At 39.6% G+C, this 19,156-nt stretch overlaps 1 protein-coding gene and 1 long non-coding RNA gene across 3 annotated transcripts in view; one reads left to right on the top strand and one right to left on the bottom strand.

Moving 5' to 3' along the window:
* The window catches only part of LOC306840513, a 32,436-nt gene extending 18,928 nt beyond the window's left edge, over positions 1-13,508 (bottom strand). For both annotated transcript variants that reach the window (XR_013781334.1, XR_013781335.1), the window contains exons 1-2: positions 13,416-13,508; positions 11,405-11,500 (exon numbers count right to left, since the gene is read on the bottom strand). This is a non-coding gene — a long non-coding RNA (uncharacterized lncRNA). The remainder of the gene's footprint in view (positions 1-11,404; positions 11,501-13,415) is intronic.
* Positions 13,508-18,955, top strand: tnfaip2b (tumor necrosis factor, alpha-induced protein 2b). The gene is made up of 11 exons (XM_079369781.1): positions 13,508-13,722; positions 14,234-14,891; positions 15,153-15,264; positions 15,671-15,793; positions 16,459-16,553; positions 16,642-16,734; positions 16,829-16,955; positions 17,084-17,206; positions 17,456-17,611; positions 17,708-17,829; positions 18,384-18,955. Exons 1-11 carry the CDS (start codon positions 13,518-13,520, stop codon positions 18,529-18,531), a joined length of 1,962 nt encoding a protein of 653 aa, XP_079225907.1. The 5' UTR covers positions 13,508-13,517; the 3' UTR covers positions 18,532-18,955.
* The last annotated feature ends 201 nt before the right edge of the window (positions 18,956-19,156 follow it).

Below are 19,156 nucleotides of genomic sequence, written 5' to 3'. Positions count from 1 at the left end.
TCTCCACTGTTGAAGACTGTTCAGAGTTTCTCAAAGATTCTCTGATGGAGGAAACATGATCTGAGTGGATTATTTAAGCTGTTTAGAAACATTTCTCTGTACCTTAATGATTGGACTCTAACTGTCTTAAACAATTTTTAATGTTCAAATGAAACAAAAATCAGTTATTGCTCAAAGTCAAACAAGTATGTACAGAGAGACTCACGGTGCTCAGTGGCCCTGACAGGAGCTCTAATCACATCAAGTAAAAACATGTGTGGAGGTGGTGGATATGCATGCAGGGTTTTTGTATGTCCACCAAATACTCACAGGTGTTTAAAGCTACTCTCGCTGATCACACATCATTTTAGGATAAAGATGAAAGGTCTTAAGTTTTAACAAACAGCAACAGAAGATCAAACAGCTGTCGTGTGGAGGAACTTAACAGTGTTTTCTGCAGTGTTGCAATTTCACTCTTACAACTGTGGTCAAAAACACAAGCAGATCCTCAGCTGCCTTTGAGGGATGTATTTTGTACTTATATCATGGAAGTGCAAGTTAAAGAAAAGTTTATTTTAAACACAACTAACCAGTCCACTCAGATCATGTTTCCTCCATCAGAGAGTCTTTGAGGAACTCTGATCAGTCTTCAACAGTGGAGAAGAAACAAAGTCTTCCCACCAGTTTCCTGCTCTGAAGGAAACATCTGAACTCTTCATCGTGGACAGCGAGACCAAACTCTTTAGAAACACATTTCTCAAGTCAACAACTAAAGAAATGATCCCTGAAAGTATAGTCTTGGTTTGTTCTGGATGTTTCTCCGAGTCTTGTGTCTGGAGACCAGAACTCTGACTGATGGTCGACTCCTGACGCTCACTAACACACTCCTCCTATAATCACAAAGTGTCACCTCAGACATGTCGTGTTTAAATCTTTATTTTCTGTTTTGTATGTTTTGTTAAGTTTCTTTTAGAAAGATTTGGGTCCATTTGAAAAGAAAAGCATTTTACAAAGACACTCATCCAACCGTAAACATCATCTCCGACTGATTTAGATTCTGACCATTTCTACGATTTCCAAAAAAATAAAAAATACTTTTATTAGTTCAGGAGTCGACCATCAGTCAGAGCTCTGGTCTCCAGACACAAGACTCTGAGAAACATCCAGAACAAACCAAGACTATACTTTCAGGGATCATTTCTTTAGTTGTTGACTTGAGAAATGTGTTTCTAAAGAGTTTGGTCTCGCTGTCCACGATGAAGAGTTCAGATGTTTCCTTCAGAGCAGGAAACTGGTGGGAAGACTTTGTTTCTTCTCCACTGTTGAAGATTGTTCAGAGTTTCTCAAAGACTCTCTGATGGAGGAAACATGATCTGAGTGGACTTTATGAATTGTTAATGAAATAAAACAACTGCTGTCTCTATTTTCATGCACTTCTGTGATTGCCTTTATTGTGTCTTTGTGATTCAACAGCTCTTAGAAGTTAACCAGCACAAGAAAGAGGGACTCCTCAATCAACTCCAGACATTCACTGAGGTTCCCTTGTAAAAATAACACAAAATTTCTAAGTTTGATCTTAACTCAAATTCACATGAAATCAACAGTTTTAAGTTCTGTCAGTGTACTGAGGTCAAACTGAGAGCTTAAAGTTATCAGTGTTTTTGTCAAGCTCTGTAGTTGAGCATCAGTGTTCAAGTAAACATATTTTAATGAGTCTCACTTAAACATTAAGTTTAATTGAACACAAAAACCTACTCTAAACCTAAGAATAAAATGTGACTGCGATGGTTATCTAGTGATCACAGTGTTTATTTGAAGCTCACGAGCACTAAAAGAAACCCTCAGTATTGAATGTTTCTCAGACAAATTTAGAACCACAAAGAGAATTCAAGGCCACAGTAAGACACTAAATTCAGATTTTATTTCACACAGTTTAGACAGTCCACTCAGATCATGTTTCCTTCATCAGAGAGTCTTTGAGAAACTCTGAACAGTCTTCAACAGTGGAGAAGAAACAAAGTCTTCCCACCAGTTTCCTGCTCTGAAGGAAACATCTGAACTCTTCATGGTGGACAGCGAGACCAAACTCTTTAGAAACACATTTCTCAAGTCAACAACTAAAGAAATGATCCCTGAAAGTATAGTCTTGGTTTGTTCTGGATGTTTCTCAGACTCTTGTGTCTGGAGACCAGAACTCTGACTGATGGTCGACTCCTGAACTAATAAAAGTATATATGTGTGTGTGTGTGTGAATATATATACTCAACAAAAATATAAACGCAACACTTTTGTTTTTGCTCCCATTTGTCATGAGATGGACTCAAAGATCTAAAATTCATTCCAGATACACAATATTACCATTTCTCTCAAACATTGTTCATAAATCTGTCTAAATGTGTGATAGTGAGCACTTTTGCTTTGCTGAGACAATCCATCCCACCTCACAGGTGTGCCACATCAAGATGCTCATCAGACACCATGATTAGTGCACAGGTGTACCTTATACTGCCCACAATAAAAGGCCACTCTGAAATGTGCAGTTTTGTCTCACAGCAAAATGCCACAGATGGCGCAAGCATTGAGGGAGCGTGCAATTGGCATGCTGACAGCAGGAATGTCAACCAGATCTGTTGCTCGGGCATTGAATGTTCATTTCTCCACCATAAGCCGTCTCCAAAGGCGTTTCAGAGAATATGGCAGTACATCCAACCGGCCTCACAACCGCAGACCACGTGTAACCACACCAGCCCAGGACCTCCACATCCAGCAGGTTCACCTCCAAGATCGTCTGAGACCAGCTACTCAGACAGCTGCTGAAACAATTGGTTTGCATAACCAAAGAATTTCTGCACAAACTGTCAGAAACCGTCTCAGGGAAGCTCAACTGCATGCTCGTCGTCCTCATCGGGGTCTTAACCTGACTCCAGATCGTCGCCGTAACAGACTTGAGTGGGCAAATGCTCACATTCGATGGCGTCTGGCACGTTGGAGAGGTGTTCTCTTCACGGATGAATCTCGGTTTACATTGTTCAGGGCAGATGGCAGACAGCGTGTGTGGCGTCGTGTGGGTGAGCGCTTTGCTGATGTCAATGTTGTGGATCGAGTGGCCCATGGTGGTGGTGGGGTTATGGTATGGGCAGGCATCTGTTATGGACGAAGAACACAGGTGCATTTTATTGATGGCATTTTGAATGCACAGAGATACCGTGATGAGATCCTGAGGCCCATTGTTGTGCCATACATCCATGAACATCACCTCATGTTTCAGCAAGATAATGCACGGCCCCATGTTGCAAGGATCTGTACACAATTCTTGGAAGCTGAAAATGTCCCAGTTCTTGCATGGCCAGCATACTCACCGGACATGTCACCCATTGAGCATGTTTGGGATGTGCTTGACCGGCGTATACGACAGCGCGTACCAGTTCCCACTAATATCCAGCAACTTCGCACAGCCATTGAAGAGGAGTGGACCAACATTCCACAGGCCACAATTGACAATCTGATAAACTCTATGCGAAGAAGATGTGTTGCACTGCATGAGGCAAATGGTGGTCACACCAGATACTGACTGGTTCTGAGTCCCCAGACCCTCAATAAAGCAAAAACTGCACATTTCAGGGTGGCCTTTTATTGTGGACAGTCTAAGGTACACCTATGCACTAATCATGGTGTCTGATGAGCATCTTGATGTGGCACACCTGTGAGGTGGGATGGATTGTCTCAGCAAAGCAAAAGTGCTCACTATCACACATTTAGACAGATTTATGAACAATGTTTGAGAGAAATGGTAATATTGTGTATCTGGAATGAATTTTAGATCTTTGAGTCCATCTCATGACAAATGGGAGCAAAAACAAAAGTGTTGCGTTTATATTTTTGTTGAGTGTATATATATATATATATATATATATATATATATATATATATATATAATTTATTTATTAAAAAAATTTTGGAAATCGTAGAAATGGTCTGAGGGTCAGAATCTAAATCAGTCGGAGATGATGTTTATGGTTGGATGAGTGTCTTTGTAAAATGTTTTCTTTTCAAATGGACCCAAATCTTTCTAAAAGAAACTTAACAAAACATACAAAACAGAAAATAAAGATTTAAACACGACGTGTCTGAGGTGACACTTTGTGATTATAGGAGGAGTGTGTTAGTGAGCGTCAGGAGTCGACCATCAGTCAGAGCTCTGGTCTCCAGACACAAGACTCTGAGAAACATCCAGAACAAACCAAGACTATACTTTCAGGGATCATTTCTTTAGTTGTTGACTTGAGAAATGTGTTTCTAAAGAGTTTGGTCTCGCTGTCCACCATGAAGAGTTCAGATGTTTCCTTCAGAGCAGGAAACTGGTGGGAAGACTTTGTTTCTTCTCCACTGTTGAAGACTGTTCAGAGTTTCTCAAAGACTCTGTGATGGAGGAAACATGATCTGAGTGGACTTTATGATTTCTTAATAAAACAAAACAGCTGGTGTGTCTATTTTCATGCACTTCTGTGTTTGCCTTAATTGCCTCTTTGTGGTTTAACAGCTCTCAGAAATTAACCAATGCAAGAAAGAGGGACTCCTCAATCAACTCCAGACATTCACTGAGATTTTGTCTTAAAAAAATAAAATAATTTTTAAGTTTGATCTCAATACAGTTGATATAGGTCTTACTGTGTTGGGTTTCAAATTCACATGAAATCAACAGTTTTATGTTCTGTCAGTGTACTGAGGTCAAACTGAGAGCTTAAAGTTATCAGTGTTTTTGTCAAGCTCTGTAGTTGAGCATCAGTGTTCAAGTAAACATATTAATGAGTCTCACTTACACATTAAGTTTGATTGAATATAAAAACCTACTCTAAACCTAAGAATAAAACATGACTGCAACAGTTATTTAGTGATCACAGTGTTTATTTGAAGCTAATGATCACTAAAAGAAACCCTGACTATTGAACGTTTCTCAGACAAATTTAGAACTACAAAGAGTATTCAAGGCCACAGTAAGACATTGAAAGTCTGATTTTATTTTAAACAGCTTAAGCAGCCCACTCAGATCATGTTCCCTCCATCAGAGAGTCTTTGAGAAAGTCTGAACAGTCTTCAACAGTGGAGAAGAAACAAAGTCTTCCCACCAGTTTCCTGCTCTGAAGGAAACATCTGAACTCTTCATCATGGACAGTGAGACCAAACTCTTTAGAAACACATCTCTCAAGTCAACAACTAAAGAAATGATCCCTGAAAGTATAGTCTTGGTTTGTTCTGGATGTTTCTCAGAGTCTTGTGTCTGGAGACCAGAGCTCTGACTGATGGTCGACTCGTCGCGCTCACTAACACGCTCCTCCTATAATCAGTGACTAAAATAACTTTTTATATTCTGCAATAACGTCTGTCTTAAAGTAAAATAACTATCGTATTGGGTTTTTAATTTACAGAAAAAAAACTTTGCAATCACAGATAATGAGCTCACAAAGACGCTTCTACTGTCAACAACAAATTTTAATCAATAAGTTAATATGAAATTATCACTGATTATAGGAGGAGTGTGTGAGTGAGCGTGAGGAGCCATCAGTCAGAGCTCTGATCTCCAGACACAAGACTCTGAGAAACATCCAGAACAAATCAAGACTATACTTTCAGGGATCATTTCTTTAGTTGTTGACTTGAGAAATGTGTTTCTAAAGAGTTTGGTCTCGCTGTCCACGATGAAGAGTTCAGATGTTTCCTTCAGAGCAGGAAACTGGTGGGAAGACTTTGTTTCTTCTCCACTGTTGAAGACTGTTCAGAGTTTCTCAAAGACTCTCTGATGGAGGAAACATGATCTGAGTGGATTATTTAAGCTGTTAAAAAAAATTTCCCTCCACCTTAATGATTGTACTCTGACTGTTTTAAACAATTTTTAATGTTCAAATGAAGCGAAATTCAGTTATTGCTCAAAGTCAAACAAGTATGTACAGAGAGACTCACGGTGCTCAGTGGCCCTGACAGGAGCTCTAATCACATCAAGTAAAAACATGTGTGGAGGTGGTGGATATGCATGCAGGGTTTTTGTATGTCCACCAAATACTCACAGGTGTTTAAAGCTACTCTCGCTGATCACACATCATTTTAGGATAAAGATGAAAGGTCTTAAGTTTTAACAAACAGCAACAGAAGATCAAACAGCTGTCGTGTGGAGGAACTTAACAGTGTTTGCTGTGGTGTTGCAACTTCACTCTTACAACTGTGGTCAAAAACACAAGCGGTTCCTTAGCTGCCTTTGAGGGATGTATTTTGTACTTATATCATGGAAGTGTAAGTTAAAGAAAAGCTTATTTTAAACACAACTAACCAGTCCACTCAGATCATGTTTCCTCCATCAGAGAGTCGTTGAGAAACTCTGAACAGTCTTCAACAGTGGAGAAGAAACAAAGTCTTCCCACCAGTTTCCTGCTCTGAAGAAAACATCTGAACTCTTCATCGTGGACAGCGAGACCAAACTCTTTAGAAACACATTTCTCAAGTCAACAACTAAAGAAATGATCCCTAAAAGTATAGTCTTGGTTTGTTCTGGATGTTTCTCAGAGTCTTGTGTCTGGAGACCAGAGCTCTGACTGATGGTCGACTCCTGAACTAATAAAAGTATTTTTTATTTTTTTGGAAATCGTTGAAATGGTCTGAGGGTCAGAATCTAAATCAGTCGGAGATGATGTTTATGGTTGGATGAGTGTCTTTGTAAAATGTTTTCTTTTCAAATGGACCCAAATCTTTCTAAAAGAAACTTAACAAAACATACAAAACAGAAAATAAAGATTTAAACACGACATGTCTGACGTGACACTTTGTGATTATAGGAGGAGTGTGTTAGTGAGCATCACGAGTCGACCATCAGTCAGAGCTCTGGTCTCCAGACACAAGACTCTGAGAAACATCCGGAGCAAACCAAGACTATACTTTCAGGGATAATTTCTTTAGTTGTTGACTTGAGAAATGTGTTTCTAAAGAGTTTGGTCTCGCTGTCCACCATGAAGAGTTCAGATGTTTCCTTCAGAGCAGGAAACTGGTGGGAAGACTTTGTTTCTTCTCCACTGTTGAAGACTGTTCAGAGTTTCTCAAAGACTCTCTGATGGAGGAAACATGATCTGAGTGGATTATTTAAGCTGTTTAGAAACATTTCCCTCTACCTTAATGATTGGACTCTGACTGTTTTAAACAATTTTTAATGTTCAAATGAAACAAAATTCAGTTATTGCTCTCAGTGAAACAAGTATGTACAGAGAGACTCACGGTGCTCAGTGGCCCTGACAGGAGCTCTAACCACATCAAGTAAAAACATGTGTGGAGGTGGTGGATTAGCATGCAGGGTTTTTGTATGTCCACCAAATACTCTCAGGTGTTTAAAGCTACTCTCGCTGATCACACGTCATTTTAGGATAAAGATGAAAGGTCTTAAGTTTTAACAAACAGCAACAGAAGACCAAACAGCTGTCGTGTGGAGGAACTTAACAGTGTTTGCTGTGGTGTTGCAATTTCACTCTTACAACTGTGGTCAAAAACACAAGCGGTTCCTCAGCTGCCTTTGAGGGATGTATTTTGTACTTACATCATGGAAGTGTAAGTTAAAGAAAAGTTTATTTTAAACACAACTAACCAGTCCACTCAGATCATGTTTCCTCCATCAGAGAGTCTTTGAGAAACTCTGAACAGTCTTCAACAGTGGAGAAGAAACAAAGTCTTCCCACCAGTTTCCTGCTCTGAAGGAAACATCTGAACTCTTCATCGTGGACAGCGAGACCAAACTCTTTAGAAACACATTTCTCAAGTCAACAACTAAAGAAATGATCCCTGAAAGTATAGTCCTGGTTTGTTCTGGATGTTTCTCAGAGTCTTGTGTCTGGAGACCAGAGCTCTGACTGATGGTCGACTCCTGACGCTCACTAACACACTCCTCCTATAATCACAAAGTGTCACCTCAGACATGTCGTGTTTAAATCTTTATTTTCTGTTTTGTATGTTTTGTTAAGTTTCTTTTAGAAAGATTTGGGTCCATTTGAAAAGAAAAGCATTTTACAAAGACACTCATCCAACCATAAACATCATCTCCGACTGATTTAGATTCTGACCCTCAGACCATTTCTACGATTTCCAAAAAAATAAAAAATACTTTTATTAGTTCAGGAGTCGACCATCAGTCAGAGCTCTGGTCTCCAGACACAAGACTCTGAGAAACATCCAGAACAAACCAAGACTATACTTTCAGGGATCATTTCTTTAGTTGTTGACTTGAGAAATGTGTTTCTAAAGAGTTTGGTCTCGCTGTCCACGATGAAGAGTTCAGATGTTTCCTTCAGAGCAGGAAACTGGTGGGAAGACTTTGTTTCTTCTCCACTGTTGAAGATTGTTCAGAGTTTCTCAAAGACTCTCTGATGGAGGAAACATGATCTGAGTGGACTTTATGATTTGTTAATGAAATAAAACAACTGTTGTTGCTATTTTCATGCATTTGTGGAAATGCTTTAATTGCCTCTTTGTGATTTAACAGCTCTCAGAAATTAACAAGTGCAAGAAAGAGGGACTCCTAAATCAACTCCAGACATTCACTGAGATTCTCCTTGTAAAAATAACATAATTTTTGAGTTTGTTTAAAGTTTTAACTTCCTAATGCTGTTGATATAGGTCTTGCTGTGTTGGGTTTCAAATTCACATGAAATCAACAGTTTTATGTTCTGTCAGTGTACTGAGGTCAAACTGAGAAATTAAAGTTAACAGAGTGTTTTTGTCAAGCTCTGTAGTTGAGCATTCAAGTAAACATTTTAATGAGTCTCACTTAAACATTAAGTTTGATTGAATATAAAAACCTACTCTAAACGTATGAATAAAATGTGACTGCGATGGTTATCTAGTGATCACAGTGTTTATTTGAACCTCACAAGCGCTAAAAGAAACCCTGAGTATTGAATGTTTCTCAGACAAATTTAAAACCACAAAGAGTATTCAAGGCTACAGCAAGACATTAAATTCAGATTTGCGTTTACACAGTTTCACCAGTCCACTCAGATCATGTTTCCTCCATCAGAGAGTCTTTGAGAAACTCTGAACAGTCTTCAACAGTGGAGAAGAAACAAAGTCTTCCCACCAGTTTCCTGCTCTGAAGGAAACATCTGAACTCTTCATCATGGACAGCGAGACCAAACTCTTTAGAAACACATTTCTCAAGTCAACAACTAAAGAAATGATCCCTGAAAGTATAGTCTTGGTTTGTTCTGGATGTTTCTCAGAGTCTTGTGTCTGGAGACCAGAACTCTGACTGATGGCTCCTCACGCTCACTAACACACTCCTCCTATAATCAGATTATGATAGTCATTCATTCTTGAACAGATTACGAGTCCACTCAGATAGTGTGCTGCCTGTTACCATTGCTCCACTTCCTGCTTCTCTGCTGTGACTTAGAGCAACAGTAACAACCGAATATCCCCCCCCCGGGATTAATAAAGCATTTCTGATTCTGATCATGCTTCCTCTGACACATCACTCAGCTCCATTTCAGACAACAACAAGTACTAATCTGTCAATATGAATGCGTTCTTTGCTCTTAAAAAAAAAAAAAAAAAAAGTGGTATTACATAATATGGGAAAAACTTTTGTCATTGTCTGATATGATAAATGGTGCAACCCCAAAGTTTGAAAGTTGAACTTTTGAGAGATGTAAAATCCTGGAGGATGTAAGATGCTGGCTAGGATCAGAAGACATACTGATCAGGTTCACTCCTCTTGACTATCATGCACACTCTCTGCTCTTCTCCATGATTACACAAAGTCTGGACCTGCTTCGCCTAATTACACAGTCAAAGGAAAAGATCCCTGAGAGTGTATGCTATATGTGTATGTTTCTTTAAGATGCATATTTTCAATTTTCAAATACTTCAAGTAGAGGCTTCTGACTGCTGCGTGAGAAAGACACAGCTCCTCTATTCACAACATCATCCATGATGAAAAAAGCAGCAGCAGATAATTTCCATCTCATTTCTTGTAAACGCTCTATTTTCTATAAGCCTTCTGTGCGTTTCGCATCGCTCTTCCTGTGGTCTCTGTGGTGTCTGTCTGTAGCAATTTCTTCTTTTGACACTGATGCAAGTTCAGGCAACAACAGTTCAGATACTTTTACTTTTCATTTGGCTCGTCGTTTGCAAACGTGATGGTACACCAACACAGTGGCTGGATGTGCAGATCGACCGAGGCGGCTCTTGAGTCATCGTGGAAAGAAAAACATCTTTCGGGAGAGTTTACAAAACGATTTACAACAACAACTACTGCATCATCTTGGTCACAAAGTTTTCATCTTATTCATGATCAAACTATAAACACAGCCTCACAGAGCTGCACGCTCTTAAAGGACTCCTTGTTTTAATTCTGGTTAGAGGGAGAGAAACAGAAAATGGGGGTAGTTATATGTAGGAGCAGGGCGCTCGCACACTTGCTCTAATGCCACATGATTTTTTAACAGGGGGGGGAGTTACATATTTATCAGAAATGAAGTCTGTGTCCAACATGATGCGGTACTGTTTTCATATGTTCTGTTAAGTCACAAAATTTCCCAAAAAACACTTCTTCTTTCCACGATGACGGAAGAACCGCCTCAGCCAACCTGACATCCAGCAACAACGAGCCATATGAAAAGTGAAAGTATCCGCACTGTTACTGCCCCAACTTCAACTTCTTAAAAATTAAAAAAAAAATTAGAAAAACTCCAGCTTTGTATTTACAAAAAACGAGTTAACGTAAACATGTTATTTTCTCTTTTTAATACCAAAAGATATTAAAGAATAACGATGTCACAACTATGAGACGAGAGAGAACACATTGGTGGTTTGGTTTACTTCTCACTTATCGCACCTGCTGAGTGAGTGAAGTTCTGATCAGAATACCTGATCATGAACCGTGTCATCGCTTTAGACTTCTCTTTAATGTTTAAGGAAGTGGAAATAGTTCGCTCGGATTTATTTCTACAATCTGAAGGCAGTCTGTGATGTGAATTACATTCAGCTTAGTTGGATGCTGTGCAAGGTTAAACTTCATTGCAGAAAATGTTATTGATAAAAGTTCCTTAATCACCCTTATAATGTGACCGGTAGTTTTTGGGCTGTTGTACTTGGAGGGAAAACAATCAAATGTGTCTTCTTTGAGAAAAAGTGGAAGTTGGTCTGATTTAAGAAGTCCACAGGTGTTTTTGCATCATCGTCACAAACAACCTGACTTACTGTAGGTGATATTTTAAAACTTTACGTACTTCTGAAACCATCTGTGCTTTTATTCTTGCATCAGACGCACACGTTCTCAGAGGAAATGTGCAAAGGTGCAACGCATAGGTGCGTAACTGAAAGCAGCAAAGATTTTCACAACATCCTGACATCAAAAAGTATTTGTACCCCAATCTCAGTTCAGTGTTTTACTAACCTGCTGCACACACGGATCAACCCCACACAGCGAGTGAGTCTTGCTGCCTTCAGGAAAGATGTGTTTGACTCGTAGCAGCTGTTTGCCCTGCAGACGCTGCAGATCAGAAGGTAAGAAATCACAGCTGATTATAAACATTATCAACAGGGTTTATAGAGATTGTTGTCATGTCAATTAGATTTTTTTTTTTTTTTTTTTGGGGGGGGGGTGTTATGTCTATATTTCAGAGACAGGTCAGCAGATAGCGTCATAAATCCGGGAGAGAGAAAGAGGGAGTGGAGGATGACATACTGGAGGGGCTTCCCGCTCTAAGAGGACTTAATCCTCTGTACATGAGGCTCGCACACTAACAACTACGCTATCGGCGCCCCCCAAAATTGGAAAATGTCGAAGACCAACATGAGACTAGTCAGGGACTCTTGAAGAGAAAAATATTTTTTTTCAAAATAGCACAGTTCTCAGTTCTGATAGTGACTGTAAATTAGATATTTTAGCATCAAATAAATTTTTTAAACTTTTTTATTGCAAAAAAAGCAACATACTTTACGTAAAAAATTAATTAAAGGGAAAGTAAAATAAATATATTGCAAAATAATAAATTCTATTTTATATAAATGATATTTATGCTCAAATTAATTCATAAGCAATTATACACAAATTAAACTTTATGCATTTTTGTCATATTTTGATGACTATCTGTGAGGACAGGACATTCAGTCTGGTGTTTTTTTAATGACCTAATAATCAGTCGATAAAGTAACAAGACAATCGTTGATGAAAACAGTCTGTGATGAAAGAAGTATTTGGATCAATCCGAGGTTAAAGGGGTTTGAAAAAATACACAAATGTTCTCTGGATAAAATGAAGATTTTTCACCTCTTGATGAGGCTACAGAAAAAAGCAACCAGATCAGGAGATCTCCAACTATCAGTGCAAAATGTTATCACTGAATACATGAATGTTTTAACCACACGAGAGGCCAACTGCTTCAGCACTGTGTCTAAATAAAGACCCTGCTTGTTAAGTGTTGGTGTGGATTTTCCCTCCGTGTGAGAGAAGGATATTGACATGGGAGGAGGAACATGGGAGGAGCCTGCTGTCTCTCTTAAAAAGACCATCAAGTTCACAGCAGCTGTACTTATCGTGTTTTTAACAGAGCTGGTCCTGTGAGTTTAAGGTGAGTAAAAGCTGCTTTGGAGAAATAGCTTTACAAAAAAGTTCCAACTGATTTCTATCTGCTGTGTATGTTGACTAAAAGTTTCAGTCTGTTATTTCACATAGAATAGAAATCAAATCTGATGCCTATATGATATTTTATACGCTGTTATCTAAGGGTGATGTTTTACAGTTTTTGTTGAACTTCTTTATGTTTAATTGTGTGCTGCTATATGTGGTATTTCTATGCTTTAAGTTTGATTTTTATATATGTATTAAGGAAATTGAGATGACTTAATGTGTTGTTGTCTTATTGTGACACATACATTATTTTGTCATCTTTTTTTGAATGGTATAAAATTCATTTAACTCATAGTGGGAGTGTGTTTGCCTGCTGCTGTTTTATTTAAAGGTGCAATAAGGTGTTGGAGAAGAGTACAGATTCTTATTCTTTATAACTCTTTACTCAAACTGTCCTCAGAGGAAAATGTGCCTCCTGTAAGACTGTTTGAAGATGTGATGGTTATTGGGTCCACAACAGTGAAACTGTAACTCTCCTGGTTTTTTGCTCCAAACAGAGTTCAGGGACCCATTTTCCCCCCTTTGGATAAAGTTTGTGTATTCAGTTAAGAAACTATAACATAGAATTCTTCCATCTCTCCAACTTTCTCATTTCACTATCCTGTGAAAGAGACACATAGATAGATCATATTTCCCTTTAAAAAAAGTTCAAAAGTATGAAAGAAAGAGACATAAGTCAGCAAATAAAATTTTAACTCTATAAATGTGAAATGTTCAGCTATAGCTAGCAGATGCATTAGTTTGTTGTTGTGAGCATTAAACATCAGCTGTTCACCTTCTTGTCTTGTATTTCTCTCCATTACAAACTTTTTTTGTGTGTGTCTCCATAGCTTTGTCAGAGGGTTGCTCAAAACTCTGGTCCCGTTTGGTCTCAAGGATGCGGACCCGGTCAGAATCAGCAGGACCTGTCGCACTCGAGGTGAACCACTCCCCGCATCAAAGTGGAAGACCCACCGGAGGAGGACGATGGTTCAAACCGAATTTATGGGGAGGTCAGAAAGCTCAGAGCCAGGCTGCTGTCGGGCGCACCACTCCCCCGAATGGTGGACATCACACACCGAAGGACAAAGAGCCGAAGACCGGTCAGTCAAACTAGAAGCTTCCAGCTTTTTAGCTAGCTAAGATAATCGTCCTTTGCTAAACGAACGTTACCAAGGCAACGGAACGACCGTTACCTTGGCAACGAGTGTGCTGCCGCAGCAGACGGTAATAGTTGAATTTTACACTAAATAGAGTTGATTGTTGTACTGCAGTAACTTTTAAAGTCATAGCAAAAAAAAAAAAGAAAGAAAATAAAAGCAGACTATTATCCAGAAAAATAATGTTGCTCCTTGCAAAACACCCAAACAAAATAGTATTAGCCTATTAGGCTTATTTTTTAAAGGTTCACCATCTATGTTTGGTTGGAGAAGTGAATATAGTCTATTCTGTGCTCATATTACTGAACAATTGTGTTTTCCCTTGTAAAGATAAAGCCTAAGAAATAAAATTTGGAATTGACTCAATTACAAAGGGGCTTTCTTTTCATACACCTATTCCTGGTTAGAGTGTTTTGTCTTGTCATAAATAACATCACCAACTTTTCTTCCACAGTGGTCCTCAAATTTGAAGAAATTCTACAGGCAGAAGATGCTCAACACTTGTGTGAGGCCAGCCGGCAGCTGATCGAGAGAGAGGAGCGTCTATTTGGGGACACAATGGAGACAGATTCCCTCACACATCATGCAGAAGACTTAGACAAGCTTGCAGTAGACTACAAGAACCTGAAATCCCTTATTTTCACGACTCTGAGACTATCGCTCAGCCCAGAAAAGGTCAGTGTGGAGGCCCTGACGTCTGCTGTGAAGGCCTTAAACCAGGAAGTCAACCACGACCAGCAGTGGAAAAAGGGGAATCAGCCTGAATCAACACGTGCCTGGAGACATGAGGACTTGAAGGAGCTCCATGACAGGACACTTCGCAGCCTGGTGGAGGAACGTATGGAAAATCCAGTATTCCCCCTTCCTGATCAGGTGGACATGTCATCTTTTCAAGTGGATGTAAACAGCATGGGCAGGCAGCTGAAGGAGGACCTGCTGCTGGTGGTGAAAGTGGTGAAGAGATGCTACCCACCCGAGCAGGACATCTGTAACTTCTACGCCAGGCTATACCACCAAATCTTCAGTTCCAGACTCGGAAAGATTGCAGATTTTGGATTGGGGGACAAAGACGCCACTTTCCTCCTGCGCTGGGTGAACGAGTATTATCCACAGTAAGTTATTAATTAAACGTGATTGGCTGATTTACATCATAACACCTGTATTATAATAAAAAAATATTTTTGCAGATTCTGAACAGTAAGTTGCACTTACATTCATGATCTCTAGAGAATTAGAAATAGGACTTTTTCCAGTTGAAAAAAGGTTACCAGCGTTACCCAGTGGTGTTCACCTGTCCTTGCTCTGATCATTTTGTACACTGTAATTGTTTTGAGGCGTTCATGTAAAATGTTCATATCTGCCCTCTCTTTCAGAATCCTTCAAAAGCCGGAGCTGTCCTGTGAAATAAATGCTGACGTATTGGGAAAGCTGCTGCCTGAAAAGTTACTGAAACCTCTGGAAGAACAATTCCTGAGCAAACAAAAGGTAACCAGAGCTGCTGATGCAATGTCTTAGATTTGAGGGATGTTTTTAGCTGCTTTTTGTTTTACTTTTATTTAGTTCATTAATTTTTACCTTACTGCTGATACAGTAGGTAAAGTCGGTGGTCTCTCAAACCGAAAGGTCAGGGGTTCGATCCCCACTCCTGCTGTCTCATGTCTGATGTGTCCTTGGGAAATACTCTTAACCCCACAATTGCACCCGCTGCTTTGTTGGCAGTATGAATGTAATTAGTTAAACAAGCTCAAGTCTGTATTTACCTTTTAACTTACAGTTAGTCCATCGTCAACAGGGAAGGATTAGTAGGCAATGAAAAAGCAAAAAAACAAGTGTTGTTTTTAAAGGCTCGTTGTTATGAGTGACAGCAGAGTTGTTGTTGTTGTTAATTCAGGAAGAGCTGCAGACTTACGTCGTCCGTGTCCTGGAGGAAGCGGAGCAAAAGTGGAAAGACGGGGAGGAGCCGACAAGGGAGGACGGCTGCTTCGTTAGTCATGTGGGCTTTGACATCATTCAGGTAAACTTGAGTTTATGGCAGCTTTTAACCAACATTTAAATCCGTATAACAGTTTCAAAATGAACTGTGAACATTAGAGAGACACAGGTAAGCTTTTCTCACACATGTTCAACTTCTTTTTAAGTTGAAATTAGGATGACATGCCTTCATCATGACGTGCCTTCTCTAAACAGAAAAGCTTGTTTGATGGATGCTGCGCTCGTAATAATGATGAGGAAATCTCGATATCATTAAATGTTCCTTTATGCTTCTCAGCAAGCCTCCTGTGATTATTAAGTAACAAAGGAAGAGATAATCTTTTACAGACACGTTCTCCTCGACCATTCAGACCAGGAAATGTCAGTCTAGTCAAGTGTTTCTGTGAGGCTGCTTCACAGTGTAACCGACAGCCAAAATTAAAAAACAAACAAGTTTTTTTTTTTTTTTTTTAACTGTGATTAAAGATTAACCAACAAGGAAGAAGCACTTTGATTTGTTTATACCAAACTCTGTTCAAAGTCACAGTGTCAAACCCTGTCACGTTCCTGCAGCAGGATAAATCCAGTTTGACGAACAGCCAGTTAAAACAACAAAGTGTTAGCGCCAAGAACAACATCCTGTCTTTTAGTGTATTACTATCGTGTTTCATAAACACTCATTGATTTATATTCTCGCTCTGTCTTCAGCTTATCCACGGCAGGGTGTCTTCAGCTGCATCGATTGTGGGAGATATACACAAGGCCCAGATAATAACCAGCCATCTGAACGCTTTGATGCAGAGGTAACTGAACAGAGTTCATCCTGCATGATGTCAGTGGTGACCTCAACAACAGTGTACAGTTTTGTTAATCAAAAATAAATATCTTCAGTTTCCAGAGCTTCCACAACAACGCCATTAAGCAGAACAAACCGAACAGCAAGCCGTTCGTCAAGGCAAACCTCGGCTGCATCCAACAGTTCACGTAGGTTTCTTCTGTTTATGTGTTTTTTTGTGTGTCAAGTGACAACATCTCTGTCAGCTTGTGTGACCCTCTCTCTCTTCCTGTCCACCTGCAGGGAGCTCCTCAATGAGAAGCGTCATCTGTTCCAGGACGACGTGCAGACAAAGTGCCTGCAGATTCTGGCTGACATGAAACAGTCCGCCCACACGTATCTACTGAAACCTGTGCATGACGTGCTCAAGGTAGGTTCATTTAAAACAACAACAAAGTATTCAGAAGAGTCAACAATGAATGCATCCTACTAAAGTGAAGAATTGTGTGTGAATGTCCGGCCTCATGTTTTGTTTGTGTTTTTTCTTTCCTTACACAGCCTAAGTACTCCCAGCTGGGAACCAGTGGCTGGCTGAATAAGCCTGTTGTGTTTGAGACGCTGCTGGACGGCTTGGAAATGGAGATTCAGGAACTTCAGGGCTCCATTCAACCCTGTCACCAGGTAGACTCAAGACGGCGTGAAACCCAGCCTTTGATTCAATTTTAAAGATGACGTTAGTTGCTTTTGTTGAAGGAATTCCAGTCAGGAAGATACTGGTTTCCTTTATGTACATACAGTTCAATGGCCTCCTGGATCTTGACTAAAAAGGCTTGAAAATCCTGATACAGAGTCAGTCAGAGTCAAATACTGTGGAGTGTGTTATATATTTCTTACATTAGATTTCTGATGTGATGATTGGATTGATTGCAGGAGCTGATTGGTCAGCTGCACCAGGAAGTGACAGCAGAATATGTGAGGAGGCTTCTGAAAAGAAAAATCAAACTGAAGGACAGGGAGCAGCAGCATGAGGCCTACCAGAAGATCAAAGACAACGCAGAGAGTTTGCAAGATTTATTCGGAAGAATGGTGAGACAGAGTTTTTTTTTTATTTCTGGATGTTGAACCCAGAGAAGGGAAATGAGAAAGTGATCCAGGTAATGTAAAATGACTCTTTTCTCTCAGGGCTCAATGGAGGATTGGCTGAATGAAATACTGACCAAGATTGCAGAAGTGTTGAAACTCCAGGACCTGCCGGCAATACAGATGGAAATCGGATCACTGGTGACTGCTTTCCCCGACCTCAGGTGAACTTTGCACCTAAAGTTTTTACATCTTTAACAAATGAGTACATCGCATTTAACACGGACATGTTGTGGTGTCTGTCTACGCGAGTCTAAACAGACCTATTAAGGACAGGAAAGCTCCGCGATGCGAGTGGTTTACATTACATTTGGCTTCGTTTAAACACACCCACTTCTTTAGAGAGAGCCAAGGGACAACAGGAAATGAAAATATGCTCAGATGTTTCCTGGCTGCAGCATGATATGAGGAGCTAAAAGTAGACGTTCTGCTACTCGGTTAACCCAAAGAGCTGTGACACTGAAACTAACCTAAAAACCTATAGAAAAAAAGAAAAGGAAGTGCTCCAGTGAATAAACAGTCCTTTTAAACAGGACTAATAACTTGTAAGTTATAATCACCGTGTTTATATAGAGCACAAATGTGTGGTGGATTTGACACCAATCTTAAATTTGGTGTAACTGATTTGACTTATTGTAAATTAAAGCATTAAGATTATTAATCGTGCAGGGTTCGAAATGAAGATGACTGAATGTTTCCTGTCTTCTCTCCCTCGCAGTGAGAAACACGTTTCAGCCCTCCTCAAGCTCAAGACCAACGTTTCCAGAGCAGACAGAAGAAAAGTCAAAGAAACTCTTTCTGATTATCTGAAAGAAATCGACAACGTCGCTAGTCGACCATTTTTCTCCAAAATCCAGGTGAAATAAGAGCCGTTGTACTCCCTCCCGTGTTACGTTCGGATCTCACCTTTTTAAAGATGGCGGCTGAGAGCTAGCCTGCAAAGTATCACGTGTTAGAGACTTTTAAAAAGTTATATTTGCTCACTTTTGGTGAGCTGGACACTGATGTTTGGAGTCCGAGTAGATGAAATTATTTCTTAGTTACTGTATGATTGTATAAGATACAGCTCATGTTGTTGTTGCTCAATACTGTGCTTCTTACCGTTAAAACAAAAAGCTGTGTTTAGGCTCAGAGATCAGTGTTGTCAGTGTTAGCCTTCACTTTAATATGGAGACAGATTGTTTGTTTTATATGTACATTAATGAGAAATGTCCAGCTGTATATAATTTTATTTTTTTACTTCAAGTCATTGTATGTAAATCAAGATTATGAATAAATGTGATGAACGTTCGTGAGATTTGAACATTTTCACAGCATCAGAATCAGATTTGAGTCTCACGTGAGGGAAACTTGAGTCTTCAAGTTGTAGGAATTTACCGATGTGATGAGAGGAGGCTCAGAACTGACTGTCACAGATCAACTCAGGAAGTTGGTGAATATCGTGAGTTCGTCAAAAACGTTTGTTTCTAGCTTTTGATTGAATACACTGAC

This window comes from Symphodus melops, assembly GCF_947650265.1.
Source record: "Symphodus melops genome assembly, chromosome: 19".
In the NCBI taxonomy this organism is placed as follows: Eukaryota; Metazoa; Chordata; class Actinopteri; order Labriformes; family Labridae; genus Symphodus; species Symphodus melops.
This window is presented reverse-complemented; position numbering and strand designations above follow the sequence as displayed.